General features: G+C 38.9%; 1 protein-coding gene across 2 annotated transcripts in view; it reads left to right on the forward strand.

The window, feature by feature from the left end:
• NAA15 (N-alpha-acetyltransferase 15, NatA auxiliary subunit) overlaps positions 1 to 15,623 on the forward strand; it is a 61,228-nt gene that overhangs the window by 25,664 nt on the left and 19,941 nt on the right. For both annotated transcript variants that reach the window (XM_037897227.2, XM_037897228.2), the window contains exons 5-15: positions 1,161 to 1,295; positions 1,482 to 1,635; positions 2,924 to 3,043; positions 3,806 to 3,901; positions 4,055 to 4,161; positions 4,652 to 4,724; positions 9,326 to 9,495; positions 10,258 to 10,410; positions 11,495 to 11,623; positions 12,618 to 12,831; positions 15,289 to 15,482. In XM_037897227.2, the coding sequence (XP_037753155.1) occupies positions 1,161 to 1,295; positions 1,482 to 1,635; positions 2,924 to 3,043; positions 3,806 to 3,901; positions 4,055 to 4,161; positions 4,652 to 4,724; positions 9,326 to 9,495; positions 10,258 to 10,410; positions 11,495 to 11,623; positions 12,618 to 12,831; positions 15,289 to 15,482 (1,545 nt within the window). The remainder of the gene's footprint in view (positions 1 to 1,160; positions 1,296 to 1,481; positions 1,636 to 2,923; positions 3,044 to 3,805; positions 3,902 to 4,054; positions 4,162 to 4,651; positions 4,725 to 9,325; positions 9,496 to 10,257; positions 10,411 to 11,494; positions 11,624 to 12,617; positions 12,832 to 15,288; positions 15,483 to 15,623) is intronic.

The following is a 15,623-nucleotide window of genomic DNA, read 5'->3' on the forward strand; positions in this document are numbered from 1 at the left end:
TGTCAGTTTGTCAATAGTTTTCTGGTAAAATGTTGCTTAGAACTGAACATGCTATTCTAGGTACAGTCGCACTATGGTGTTTTGTTTCTGTGGACAAGGACTACAACCACTGCTCTCACATCTCTGCAAATGCATCCCCAAATTGAATTGCCCTTTTTTGCTGTCCTGTTGCATTGCAAACTCATGTCTGATTTGCTGTAATTAAGAATTACTAGTTTTTTATCTGCCCATGTGTGTTGAAGGTGGAATATTTTCCAGCAAACATATGTGCTCATATGTTTCAAGTTGAATCTCATATGCTGTTCATGTTTCTAATTTCTCCAAGTCCCTTTGTATTTAATCTGTCTTGACTGAAGCTCAAAACTCATCACAATTTTGAATCTGTGAATGTCATCATGCAGTTTTCTACTGCTAGGTCATTTAATATAAAGGTTAATTAAGAGTGGACATAATGCAGCTCCTCCCAGTTTTATGCATTACTGTTTATTATTACTCTTAGCTGTTCTTCATGATCCCTTTCTGTTTATTGCTCATGCTTGTTACCCTCTATGTGTATAGTGACTTTTTAAAAATATTTTTACATTACTTGCTGTTCCAGAAATCTGAGTCAAAAAAATTCATGACTCCCTGAAGAGTCATACAGCTAGGTTCAGAAACTAATTAAAGGCCATTTGCAGATGCAACTGTAATTGCCATAAAAATGGATGCCATTTACACTAGCCATTCTTCATGCAAGCACTTTTATGTTGAGTTGGGTAGAATCTCTGATTGAATACATACAGGCTCCTTGATAAATCTGAAGTGTCATTACAACAAGAACTTTCCCTAGGTCCCAAACTGAAACATCCTGAGTGATGCTTTTTATTTAGTAGTTTTAGGATAGAGAAGAACATGCCTTGATACCTACATTAATGTTAGCCTCGCTCATGAGGACAGCTTAGTTGGAAATAGGACCTCTTTAGTACTGTTCTAGTTAAATGTTATCTTTTTTCACTTTATCAAAGTTCAAGCTTTTTAATTTGGCACAATTGCTATTTTTTCCTTTGTACTGTGTCAAGTAGTCTTACTAAAATATATTGAAATGTTAAAGCTACAGTACTTTATGGAGAACTTTAGAGTCCATGAAAACAGGAAAATTAGTAGTTATAACTGTCTTACAGGAAACCAGGTACCAGTTACTTCAGCTCCGACCTGCACAGCGAGCCTCGTGGATTGGTTATGCTATTGCTTATCATCTGCTGGAAGATTATGAAATGGCAGCAAAGATTTTAGAGGAATTTAGGAAGACTCAACAGGTATAAAAAAAGAAAACATGGAATTCTTCATGTTTTGATTAGTTGTGAGCCAAAAAAAGTAATTGTCTTTCAAACACACAAACAATTTAATAACATTTAGATTTTTAAAACCAAATGAATTCAGTTTACCTTAAGTTTAAGTATACGCTACAAGGGTGAACACTCATCTGCCTTGTTTACATTCAGACATCTCCTGATAAAGTGGACTATGAGTACAGTGAGCTGCTGTTGTATCAGAATCAAGTCCTCCGAGAAGCAGGACTCTACAAAGAAGCCTTGGAACACCTTGGTACCTATGAAAAGCAGATCTGTGATAAACTGGCTGTTGAAGAAACTAAAGGTATTTTGCCTCTTTAGGATGCTGTCACTCTTTGTGCTTATACATATCTGCATTATGGAATCTTGTGTGTGGTTCCTGTATATACTGTTTGAGAAACGAGCTATTTTTATATGGCTGAATTATGAAGTATACCAGACAGGCCAGTTTAGGTCTACAAGAGTTAGCATTGGGTCTACTGCTTTCACTGGACTTTCTAATGTTCTTGGCAGAATTTGGCTCTCTTCTGGTGAGATACTACTTCCTGGTCCTGTCATGCTGGTGGGTGGGCCAGAGGTGTCTCTCCATGGTTTAAGATTATCTAAGGTGGCTACTATGTGAAGACCCATAGCCCAAGTTAACATTTCTGTAGTAAGCACTAGCTTGTGCTGTGAAAGTTGCTGGAATAGAGGAGAGGGGTAAGACTTTGCTCTTTTCTTCCTTTCTGTAGAGCAAAATTTCACTAAGTTATTGAGACTTTCCTCTAAACATGATTCCTTCTTCATTACCAGATCACCTCTGATGAATTCAGTCAAGTGTGCTTACTTGAACGGGTGTGTGTGTGAGGGGGAGGTGTCATCAGTTACGTGATGTCTAGTTTCTTTTAAGTGTGTGTGTGTGTGTGTGTGTGTGTGTGTGTAAAATTACTTTTACTGTTTTTTAGCACTGCTAAGTCAATGCAGCTCTGAAATAGATGGATTGTGTTCTGGCTGTAGCATCAACAGAAATGCTGGTTACACCTGCTTGTCCAAATTCTATCTTTGTTATCACTATGCCATCCCATTGCCAGTTATCAGTGAGGGAAGAACTTGCCTGCAGAATCTCTCAGTACAACTCACAAGTTAGACAAATAGCTGATGTACGAATCTGAAAAGATGGTTTTTCACACTCACACTTTGTAAACTTTTCCTTTTACTTGCAAACTGAGCATATTTGATTTGGACGTCAAGAAACTATAAACATGGAATACCACGTACCATTTTTAATTACTTTCCATAGTAGAACTGTACTTAGTTCTTCAAAAATTTTAATCAAGATACATCTAATTTTTCTTCCTCACTCTTAATGAAGTGACTCCTTCTACCTATATAAGTCTTCATCTAAAAAGCTTAATCAGTTGTTGGCTATGAACATGAAAACTTGTTAAACCTCAAAATTGAAGTTCTTGTCAGTCATACCATTGATATTCATGTCTAGGAAACGTAGATTAACAAAGAATTGAGGAATGTCTAACAGTCAAATTAGCACTACAGATGTTTAGCTGTTGCATTCTTCCTCACACTCAGTGTATAACTTTATGAATTTTAAACAGGAGAACTTCTGTTACAACTCTGCAGGCTGGAAGAAGCAGCTGAGGTGTATAGAGGATTGCAAGAAAGGAATCCTGAAAACTGGGCTTACTACAAAGGCTTAGAAAAGGCACTTAAACCAGGTAATGATTTTACAGCTTGTAATAATAGAGTATCAAGAATCTGTTTTTGCTCAGTTGTCATTTACTTATGCATTGAAAACATGCATTAAGTACGTTCTTAAAGGGACACATATATTTGACAACTTCTAGTCCAGTTTTTGATATGTAGTAGGGATTATGTTTTTGTTACTAACGTTATCTTGAAAAACTTGCATGACTTTTTGTCCTGATGTCCTGTTTGTCTTCATCGGGTAAAAGATAGATAAATAAAAAATGGCAGATTGTAAGAGCTGTAGTCCTTCTGTTTGTATGAATGGTAGAAATAGAAGGCAAAGTCCTTTTTTTAGAAGGGACACTATCAATTAAATTTTTTTCTCTGATCTCATTTATGGTAATCTTGTGTTTACAGTCAATATACTTTTCAGGCAGAAGTATGATTTCTTTCTGTTTATTTACTTTGTGTCTTTGACAGCACTTCAAATACAATCAGTTTAATTGCTCCATCTGTATAGTTGGTTTTCCTCTGTGTGGGTCATTCACCCAGCAATGGAGGATAGAAACCTTTTTTTAAAAGGGGAAAATGCAATCAACAAACTTGCAGGGGGACTCATAACCGTTGTACCTGAAACTACTTTTTAATGACCTTTCAAAATGGACTACATTGCAAATTAACTATGTTACTTAAAGTATACAGCTGCTACTTGCTATGCATTCTGGGGATGGTGTAATTTTAATTACCAGAAAAGATTCTTTTTAGTAGTTCCAAATTTTGTTTTGTTGTAGCCAATATGCTTGAGAGGCTGAAAATCTATGAAGAGGCCTGGACTAAGTACCCAAGGGGACTAGTTCCAAGAAGACTGCCACTAAACTTTTTATCTGGTATGTGCATTTTTGGCAAGCAAATAAAAATAATTTCCCTTTTTTTTTTTTTTTTTTTTTTTTGCTAAAACTTCCTATTTAACAATATAAAAAGTTAAAATCGCAAAGTAATATTTGGTAAAAGCAAAATCAACAGATCTTTTTCCCCCAAAGGTGAAAAGTTTAAGGAATGTTTGGACAAGTTTCTAAGGATGAATTTCAGCAAAGGCTGTCCACCTGTTTTTAATACTTTGAGATCATTGTACAAAGATAAAGAAAAGGTAAATGAATCTTTCCAACAATTTGGGTTTATTTTTATACACTAAAGGAATAAAAGCAACTTTATATTAAGTTGGAGCCTACTTTGGCCTGGAATTTCAGTGCTTAGACTGGGATCTCCCAGCTGACACTACTCTATTACTGTCACTGACTTGATTTTTCTCATTATTCTAGGTCACAAAAGCAAAAATCCAGTTCTACATTTCCTATTGTGCAAATTTACATAGCTCTTTTCCAAGTCAGTTGTTGTACCAAACCATGAACTACTTAACAGAAATCAATTAAGTGTATGTGTACACAAAATTGTGAGGATTTCTCTCTATATGCCAACAGGAGAGATGGGAATTGAGCACATTCCCCTCTGTACTAGGACTTAGTATATTGCAATAGTAGATCTCTTATCGTCCGTGTGGATAACACCAAGGACATTCATGTTAAAGTGAAATAACACCTGGATCACTAATATTTCTTGTCTTGTCTTTGCATGTGGAGGTGGTAATTATAGAAGAGTTGGTGGTAGGTTATGAAACTTCTCTAAAAAGCTGCAGGTTATTTAATCCCAATGGTGAGTAACAATGATTTAATACTTTATGAAAACACTGTGCCCATCATATGTTATGTGTAACAATTCAGGCAGGGGTGAAGGAATAGAAAAAAACCCTACAAACTTTTGAAAGTGGAGAAGTGAACTGTAGCCCTCCTTACAATTTGAGTACCACAGTTCTCAATCTGTACTCAGAATGTATGCTGTTTTAGCCTAGGCAGCTGTTTGCACTCACTTCAAGATATCATACGATGGGACACCCTTAAATGTGATGAGGAAAGAATTATAATTATGGCAGCCATGTGAAATAAAAATGGATTATGTTGTAACTGTATTGATAGTATTTAGTATATATATTGTTCATGTTACAATAAAACTTTCTATTTACAGAGAAGAACTTGAAATGTAAAATTCCCATATTTAGATATCTTGGCCAGTCTCTCTTTTTCCAAGAAATGATGACTGTTTCACAATCTTGTAAAGACCTTCTTTGGGCAGTTAATTAAAAATTCATCCTTCCTTGAATGTGAAAACATTGTCTACATGTAAACTTGCACCAGCTAACAAAAGATTTGTTTTTCAAACCAGTGCAAGTAGTGTGGAGATGCTCTTTGGCTAAGAGAATGGCTTACTTTATTTTGGCTTGGTTTTTTTACAATATTAAGCTAAACTGAAATAAGCCAATCTTTCAAACTGAATTCAAAATTTAAACATAAACTTGTATTGTGTTTTTTAAAAAACTTTAAATTGGGGCACATTTGTGTGGACATGGCTGAACAAAACTCAATCTGTTTAATTTTCATAGGAGAGAAAGTATTAAAAGTAAAAACATGATTGTGGGGTAAATCATGTCATATGTAAGGCTATGTTTTAGTCATGGGTATTTTTAGTAAAAGTCATGAACAGGTCATAGGCAGTAAACAAAAATTCACAGCCTGTGACCTGTCCATGACTTGTACGATATACCCCGAACTAAAACTTGGGCCCAGGGGCTTGCGGGCGCTCGGTAGGGGAGCGGTCAGCGGCGCATGGGCCTGACAGTGCACAGCCAGGACCCATGCTGGTGGGGGTGGGCAGGTGGTGGCACACAGCCTGGGACCCCCCGCTGGGGTGGGGATGGGTGGCCTGGGATCTCTGTTGTTGCTGGGGGAGGGTGCGGGGGGCGAGAAGGGGTTGGAGGGGCTGGCAGGCTCACTACCTGGCTCCGCACAATTCCCCAGAAGCAGATGGCATGTTCCTACAGCTCCTCAGGGGAGGGAAGGCCTGGGGGATGCCGCACGCTGCCCCTGCCACAAACTCTGGCTCTGTAGCTCCCCTTGGCCAGGAACCGCAGTCAGTGGGAGCTGCAGGAGCGGTGCCTGCAAGCAGGGGCAGCACGCAGAGCCCCCTCACCCTCTGCCTAGCAGCTGCAGGGACATGCCAGCCGCTTCCGGGGAGTCCCATCCCAAGGTAAGCACCACCCTCCACCCCAGCCCCCTGAGCCAGCCGCAACGGCCGCCGCAAAAGTCACAGCGGTCACAGAAAGTCATGAAATCCGTGACCCTGACAGACACGCAGCCTTAGTTACAGGTACAGTAACTCCTCACTTAACGTTGTCCAGGTTAACATTGTTTCCTTGTTACGGTGCTGAACGATTAGAGAACATGCTCATTTAAAGTTATGCAATGCTCCCTTATAACATCGTTTGGCAGCCGCCTGCTTTGTCCACTGCTTGCAGAAAGAGCAACCCGTTGGAGCTAGCTGGTGAGGGCTTGGAACCAGGGTGTACCGGCAGCCCTCCCATCAGCTCCCTGTTCCCCTAAGGTCCCTGTGCGACAGCTGCCCAGCAGGCTATCAATTGCCAGCAGTTCAGCTGTCCCTCCCCGCACTGCCATGTGCTGCTCCTGCCTTCTGCCTTGGAGCTGCTCCTGGGAGCCTTCTGTTTGCTGTGCAGAGGGTGCGGGGGGGAAGAGGGGTGCTAATGTCAGGGTGTCCCCCTCCTGCTCCCCGCTCCTGCCCTCCATCTCCACAGAGCAGGGGGGACACGACAGGGCTCAGGACTAAGGGAGCTTGCTGGCAGCAGCTGCTGTCTCAACTTTCTGATCTACTTAAAAAGGCAGGTTTCAGAGTAGCAGTAGTATTAGTCTGTAGTCGCAAAAAGAAAAGGACTTGTGGCACCTTAGAGACTAACAAATTTATTTGAGCATAAGCTTTCGTGAGCTACAGCTCACTTCATCGGATGCATTCAGTGGAAAATACAGTGGGGAGATTTATATACATAGAGAACATGAAACAATGGGTGTTACCATACGCACTGTAACCAGAGTGGTCACTTAAGGTGAGCTCTTACCAGCAGGAGAGCAGGTGGGGGGGGGAACCTTTTGTAGTGGTAATCGAGGTGGGCCATTTCCGGCAGTTGACAAGAACGTCTGAGGAACAGTAGGGGGCGGGGGGGATAAACATGGGGAAATAGTTTTACTTTGTGTAATGACCCATCCACTCCCAGTCTCTGTTCAAGCCTAATTATTTAATTCCAATTCAGCAGTCTCTCGTTGGAGTCTGTTTTTGAAGTTTTTTTGCTGAAGTATTGCCACTTTTAGGTCAGAAACTGAGTGACCAGAGAGACTAAGTGTTCTCCGACTGGTTTTTGAATGTTATAATTCTTGACGTCTGATTTGTGTCCATTTATTCTTTTACGTAGAGACTGTCCAGTTTGACCAATGTACATGGCAGAGGGGCATTGCTGCACATGATGGCATATATCACATTGGTAGATGTGCAGGTGAATGAGCCTCTGATAGTGTGGCTGATGTGATTAGGCCCTATGATGGTGTCCCCGAATAGATATGTGGGCACAGTTGGCAATGAGCTTTGTTGCAAGGATAGGTTCCTGGGTTAGTGGTTCTGGTGTGTGGTGAGTATTTGCTTCAGGTTGGGGGCTGTCTATAAGCAAGGACTGGCCTGTCTCCCAAGATCTATGAGAGTGATGGGTCGTCCTTCAGGATGGGTTGTAGATTCTTGATGATGCGTTGGAGAGGTTTTAGTTGGGGGCTGAAGGTGATGGCTAGTGGCCATCACCTTCAGCCCCCAACTAAAACCTCTCCAACGCATCATCAGGGATCTACAACCCATCCTGGAGGACACCCCCCCCCCGAACCCCCCCCCCCCCTTTCCTCAGACGTTCTTGTCAACTGCTGGAAATGGCCCACCTTGATTATCGCTACAAAAGGTTCCCCCCCCGCCCCCGCGCTCTCCTGCTGGTAATAGCTCACCTTAAGTGATCACTCTGGTTACAGTGTGTATGGAAACACCCACTGTTTCATGTTCTCTGTGTATATAAATCTCCCCACTGTATTTTCCACTGAATGCATCCGATGAAGTGAGTTGTAGCTCACGAAAACTTATGTTCAAATAAATTTGTTAGTCTCTAAGGTGCCACAAGTACTCCTTCTTTTTTTTTTTTTTTTTTTTTTTAAGGCAGTGTACTTAGAGTGGGGTCAGCATACTTAAAGGGGCAATGCTTGTCTCTCTCACACAGGGTGTGTGTGTCTGTGTGTGTGTCTCTCTCTCTCTTTCTCTGCCATGCTGTGTCTCCTCCCTCCATTACTGCTACCTTGTAGAGTGTGAGGCTACATTAACAACAATGTGTTAACCCTTGAGGGCTCAGCCAAGTGCTAGTTCATCATTTAGCAGTAAGGCATTCCCTGGGAAATATCCCACCCACTGACTCCACCACATCAACCAGCTTCACAATCATCATTGCTGTGTACAGTATTAAATTGTTTGTTTAAAACTTATCGTGTGTGTGTGTGTTTTTATATATATGTATACACAAAGTATTATGTCTGGCAAAAAAAAATTCCCTGGAATCTAACTCTGACCCCCGCCCCTGCGATGTACATTAATTCTTATGGGGAAATTGGATTCGCTTAACATTGTTTCGCTTAAAGTTGCATTTTTCAGGAACATAACTACAATGTTAAGTGAGGCGTTACTGTACTGAAGAATTAAAGCCTTTGGGCTTGTTCTGGTACTGGGCACTCCATTCCCAATTCAGAGTGAACTTAACTTTAGGCCTTGAGTAGTCTCTACTGACTGGTACTTAAGTGCTTTGCTGGATCAGGGGCTCAGCGTGTTGCAGGATCAAGTCCTTTCAGAGTCATGGTTTGTGTTGCACACAAAGGAGATACCTTATGATTTAGGGTTACTTTGGAAAAAATTGGAATACATTTATCTATTCAAGGTGGGTTTAATCCAACGCCAGCTATGTCCAAAGCTTTTTAAAGATATTTATAATGAGACCAGAATAGATTGGTGCCACTTAGTCTGAGCTAGTTAAATATTTAAAGTGCTTTAAATTGGTGTATTGAAAATATACTGATGTAAATGCCGAACACAATGATATATTTAAGTTGCTAACATTTGCAATTGGCATACTATGTCTTTGACCTAAAACAGTAATTTACTGGAAAGTGCTAAGATTACTCTCCAGATAAAGTAGACATGTTTCCTACTTTTGATTTATCAGTGGGTTGAGAGGTAGATATAGAGATAAACAATGAATTCTGTACACTACATCAATAGGATATTCCTTGTGCTATATGCTGGTTAAATGGAATATATGACATCTTTTCCCCCCATAGATGACGGTAAAGAAGAACCTCCAACCACTTTACTATGGGTCCAGTACTACTTAGCACAACATTATGACAAAATTGGGCAGCCATCCATGGCTCTGGAATACATAAATGCTGCTATAGAAAGTACTCCCACCTTGATAGAACTCTTCCTTGTGAAGGCTAAAATCTATAAGGTAATCTTGATTGATTTGTTCTTAATTATCAGATATGACTTCTCTTTTATTTTGCAGTGAAACCTTTAATCATGACTGTACTTCCAGGTAGTGGTTCAGCACTAATATTGTTTGAGGAGTTGGGTTTTGTATGAGCAGACTTTTACAAAACCTAAGACCCATAGAAATGTTTCCATGAGTTCTTAAAATTCCATATAGTAGAACCTCCCTAAATATACATCAATTAGTTTATTGCAAATTAGTAATCATTACTAATTATTAGTAAAAAAACAATTAAAAAGGAAGTGTTATCACAAAATGTACTTTGTTGATTGACAGTTATTGTAATTTTAGTTTACTTTGCTAAATCATAATAAACTAGTAAACTTATTAATTATTTTTTAAATAATCATGTCCTAAAAACACCCTAATCTGACCCCAATTCTCTGTAACAACTCAGAAAGTGCTGTAGTGAGGCCTGGTTTTATTAAGAGGTCTTAGGCTTGTGAATTAGCAAAATATGGATTAACAAGGTCTGTTTGGAGACAGTAGTGTCAAAGGAGGGAAACTATAATATTGAGATGCAGTTGTATCGCCGCTTTTTTGTTGTGAGGTATGGTTATGTTTGTTGTAAGAAGACTGTTTCATAAAGTTTTTGGTACCTTGTTTAAATTAACCCTATTTTATAATATTTAATTTGTTAATGAAGAGTGGGTGGATAAGGCTAAAATGTATGCATTTTATAATTTCCTTGCTTACTTGATTTGAATTTTTCTTTTTAAGCATGCTGGAAACATTAAAGAAGCTGCGAGGTGGATGGATGAAGCCCAGGCTTTGGACACAGCAGACAGATTTATCAACTCCAAATGTGCAAAATATATGTTGAAAGCCAACTTGATTAAAGAGGCAGAAGAAATGTGTTCTAAGTTTACAAGGGTTTGTTCCAGTTACTATAGTTTTTGATGAATAAAATGTAGACATAATCAAGTGTAAAGTACGTTGCATATTTTAGCTGTCCTTCTGAGCCTCTATTTTGGTCAGTAATGAGCTTTCTTTCCCTGTTCTGGCTGAGTTATGAAGGTTGCTCTCTTCACTAGTAGCAGTTTGTAGCTAAATTTCATTTACATGGTGATAATGGCTCCATAGTTAAGGTTAAGCTGAGTTTTGCACTTACAAGGATTCAACTTCTTTGTTACATATGAAAAATGCAGTATATCCTCCACAAAAGTACAGCACTTTACTCTGAGTACAGAAGTTTCTGCGGACTTACAGATAAATCAATTTAGATTTTAAATTAATTCTTAAAATTCCCTTACGAAATTTAGAATCCTTTGTCAAATCCTTTTTTGTTCCAAGTGATCTCAATAACAGAGACTATTTAAACTTTCCTCATAGAAGTTCCATATAGTTGGTAATAGTATTCTTTGAGGTCCCTTATCTCTGGAACAGGCTATCCCCATCCCATATGTCTGAAATATCCTGAGTGTAACGATTTCCAAGGCATACTCCAAGGTGCATCTTATTTGTTGGGCTGCTGGGGAGGAGGACTTTTGAGAGTAATCGGAGTTGTGGGGAGGACAGTTTTGTGTTCTGCGGGTTGTTTAATTTTATTTCTTCTTGTTTATGGCAGGGGCATCTTGAAAGGGGCATCTTTAGCCTTGGATAGGCGCTCTGTTTTTGTTTTATAAATTAGAGGCTAAAATGCACCGAAATCTTGATCTTGGGCTACATGTGAAGAATTTTTGAGAATTGACAGTCACTTTTTGCCAGTGTTCTTCATAACTGAAAGTTTATTTTTCAGCAGAGGCTGGCATAGTCTTTCATCAGCTTGCTCCCTTTCAAAATGATTGCTCTCTTATTGTTTACAGAGGCACTGAGGCCACAAGCTGCCATTAGTTATTGCCTCCATTGCTCTGTTCCTCCCTTCCTTCAGGGAAGGCAGGAGGGAGGAGAAAACTGAGATGTGCCTGAGCAGAGAAATGTTTTTGGATTATTTCTAATATTTCTGTTTTGCTTTTAGGAAGGAACCTCAGCAGTAGAGAACTTGAATGAAATGCAGTGCATGTGGTTCCAGACAGAATGTGCCCAAGCTTACAAGGCAATGAATAAATTTGGAGAAGCACTTAAGAAATGCCATGAAATCGAGAGAGTATGTATCTAAGTAATTTAATCTGTTAAAATTTCCAGTTTTGCTTTACTGTCATTGCATGTTTTCATCTAAACATTAACATCTCTAGTCTGGCCCTTAGAAACCTTGTAATTTCCTGTGGCATGCTGTGGCCTTCCAAGTGTGAAACAGCAGCCTATACCCATGTCTAATTGTAACTGTATTAAATAAAGCTCTAATCCTGCAAACACACGTGTTTAATCTTACTCATATGAGAAGTCCCATTGTGTTCAATGAAAGTACTCGTATGAGTAAAGTTAAACATGTGCCTAAATGCTTGCAGGATTGGAACTTAATCTGCATGGGTCTTGACAAACAAGGCCATTGTAATGACTTTTTTAGTCCTAAAATGCCAGAAAGCAGCCAGAAGCTCAGAATGATTTGTCTCTGGTTTAATTGCTGGAGGAGAAAAATTGTGCCACAAGTCAAAACTTTGTTTGGTACTCTGCAACTACTCAACTTGTGTGCTTAAGGCTGGACCACTCCACAAAGTCTTCCATGGCTTTTTTCTTTAAAATTTATAGTTCATGTTAAATTCTTTCTCACAAAATAAATATTCTTTTACAAGTTTGTTTGTTTTCCAGCACTCTCCTCTCCTCTATTCACTGTAGTAGTGTCTGAAAGAATTAAACTTGTGCTTTTTGGTCCTGACTTGTTATACTCTACATTGGTCCTGGAGTAGTTCCTTTTTTGACGTTGGGTATTAGGCAGTTCGTGGAATTATTTTTGTCAGCTTTTAGGAGAAAAATGTCATTTTGTAACTTCACCCATAACTTCATACATTTTTCTTAAGTCCAAGTACCAAAACTTGAATGACACTCACTAGTTGAGTATGTAAGGCACTGATCCATTATCAGTTGGCTGTTTTTTCTTCAGTTGCAATTTTTTTCCATAGCTGCGTATAAGAAAATATGTATTTGAATTTCAGGTTTGTTTGGTTCTCTAACACTTGCTAAAACTTGCTGTTTTCTGTTAGCATTTTGTAGAAATTACAGATGACCAGTTTGACTTCCACACTTACTGTATGAGAAAGATTACACTTAGGTCTTATGTGGACTTGTTAAAACTAGAAGACGTACTTCGGCAACATCCATTTTACTTCAAGGCTGCACGAATTGCCATAGAGATATATTTGAAGCTTCATGATAATCCTCTAACAGATGAGAATAAAGAACACGAGGCTGATACAGGTATAAGAAATTTCCTGGATTTATTTTGTGTGCAGTTTATGTATTTGGGGTATATTCTGTAGATATAGATACTTGTATGTTTGACATTGATAGTTAGACTGGAGCTCCTAATTCAGTGGTAAAAGTTGCAAGCCAGGAATTGACTTGTAACAAGTGAATGCTAACTTTCTTTTAAAAATAGAGGCAGTGTAGCCCAGTGGGTAGAGAGCTGGACTGTGACTCAGGAGATCCGAGTTCTGTTCTGTCACTAGTCTGCTTGGTGACATTGGACAAGTCACTTTAACTCTCTGTGCCACAGTTTCCCCATCTGTAAAAATGGGATAATGATACTGACCTCCTCTGTTCAAGTGCTTTCAGATCTACAGATGAAAAGTGGTGTTATTACTTCTACGCATTCTGTTTATACAATACAGATTTAAAGTTAAAATCCAAGTAGGATTTTGATGGGGTAATTCTAAAACACTTTTTCAAACCCTTTTATAATTTCCAAAGAAAACCATTCAAATTTCATTTGAGACTGATCAAGAAAACGCTGCATATTCATGGTCTCTTGTCTCGATGAAGCAGATCTCAGGGGTTGCATTTGAAGCAACTGTTCTTGCAACAAGTTTCAGCACAATTCGAAGGTGACCTGCGAAAGGTAGAAAAATTGAGTTGTGCTGTTGTGACATTCCCCAGGGTACAATCTAGACTGATGGACAGCTGTGACCCCGCAATTCTCCGGTGCCTTTTACACTGTGTAGCTGTGACAGCAACCACTCGTGGTCAGCTCACACACTGCCTCCAGCATGTAAATCGCTTCCAGCTATACTGTATGAGTGCTACAGCCACGCATTAATTACACTGCAGGGCAACACCAGCAAACTCCCGGTCCCAGACTTTCCCCCAGAATCGTGCGTCTTGTACTGCCCAGCACCTTCCTGGACAATTCAAGTTTGGTGTAAAGTCCATCGTTTCATTAATAGAAATTTATATGCACAAATCTTGTTATCTCAAATGAAGTTTCTGAAATACTTCAGTCCAAACACACACTGGTTTAGATAAAACAATAAAACAAGTTTAGTAATTACAGAAAGATAGATTTTAAGTGATTACAAGTAATGAGGCATAAAAGTCAGAATTGGTTACAAAGAAATAAAATGTAACTGACGCCTACCTTAACAAGCTAAGTGATTTCAAAGCAAAAGTCTCTCACTACATGTTTTAGCAGTCTTACGGACTGAAATTCTTTCAGCCATGATTCCTCCCCAGTCCATTGATGCTTCCTTTGTCCTTCAAGTGTTGACGATGCCATCAGTAGAGATGAAAGGAGAGATATTTTGAGGACAAGAACCTCTAGCTGTTTCTTTGCCAAAGTGTAAATTTCTCGCTCACACTCTTTTTCCTGCTTGAACAATGGTCGTGTAACCAGGTGATAGTTCATTTGATTTTGTTTACACCTGGCTGAGGCATCAGTTTGCCTTTTGTCTTTGAGGAACTGGTTTGGGCCTGCTTTTCTAAATTTGGAACGTGTCTCAGTAATGTTAAATCTTATAACTTTATATATAGTGTTGCCACACACAATTTACCAGGACAATAATGATCAGCAAATTGAGTTTTCAAATAATACCTCACAAGGCATACTTTGTACAAAATCCATTATAGTTTTGTAAAAGGGGCAAACATGAGGGTACAGACTGTCACAGATGTCTTCTGCTTTTTGATCTATAAAGTCCTCAGTGTTAAGTATTTGGTGGGGGGCGGAAGGGTGTTTTTATTATTAAAATGTCAGTCTTGTCTTCTTAACTGAAGGACAACTTGGATGACTTGTGGACTGGGGACTTAATAGAGGAGTTGAAAGGAAGGGTACTGAATCTTTGTTAAAGAAATAGGAATGAACAAAACTAGACAGTTTAAAAAGTTCAGTGAAAATTGCTTCTCATCTCAGTTTCACTTGCATAGCTTCAGGTCTAAAGAAGCTAGAAAGGGCACAAATGCAATATGTTTTTACAGATTATTTTTTGGATTTTATTTCAAACTTTCACAATGCCTTGGTTGTTATGGAAATCCCAAATGTGAATCAAATGTAAACTGATGCAGTGTTACCTCTCAATTCTGCCTATTCATCTGTGTAGGCAGTTAAAAGTTAAACCTAATCACACCATATATTTAAAAATTTAATTGTTTACCTCAAATATTTTTGCTAAATGTTTACGTAATTTGTTAAGCAGGTGCTTTCTTTAGTTGTTAGAACTCAAGGATCTGTTCTCTGCTCTGAGTTCTACTCCCAGCTCTGCCACTGACTTGTTAAGTCAAAACTTTTTACAAATGTAATGGCAGCATTACTTAATAGGAAAAATATGGGTTAGAAAATAGACGTGGAAACTGGCAGTCGTTTGAAGTAGAGTAAATTCAAATACGTAGTTTTAAAAAAATCAAATCTGTGTAATCACCCATTTATTGAAACATTGTGTGCAGCAAATATGTCTGACAAGGAGCTAAAGAAGCTTCGCAATAAGCAGAGAAGAGCACAGAAAAAAGCACAACTAGAGGAAGAGAAAAAGAATGCAGAAAAAGAGAAGCAGCAGAGAAATCAGAAGAAGAAAAAGGATGATGATGATGAGGAAATTGGTGGTCCAAAAGAAGAACTTATCCCTGAGAAACTAGCAAAGGTACTTGCCTGACTGTGTTCAGTAATTGGCTATCAGATTAAAATCAGCTTTGCAACATATTATCTTGAACTCCAGAGAGCTATTAAATTTTATTCTTGCATAACTTCTATTCAGAAGTGTCACCATTTCAAAACAAAGGTT

Source organism: Chelonia mydas, chromosome 4, assembly GCF_015237465.2.
Source record: "Chelonia mydas isolate rCheMyd1 chromosome 4, rCheMyd1.pri.v2, whole genome shotgun sequence".
NCBI lineage: Eukaryota > Metazoa > Chordata > Testudines > Cheloniidae > Chelonia > Chelonia mydas.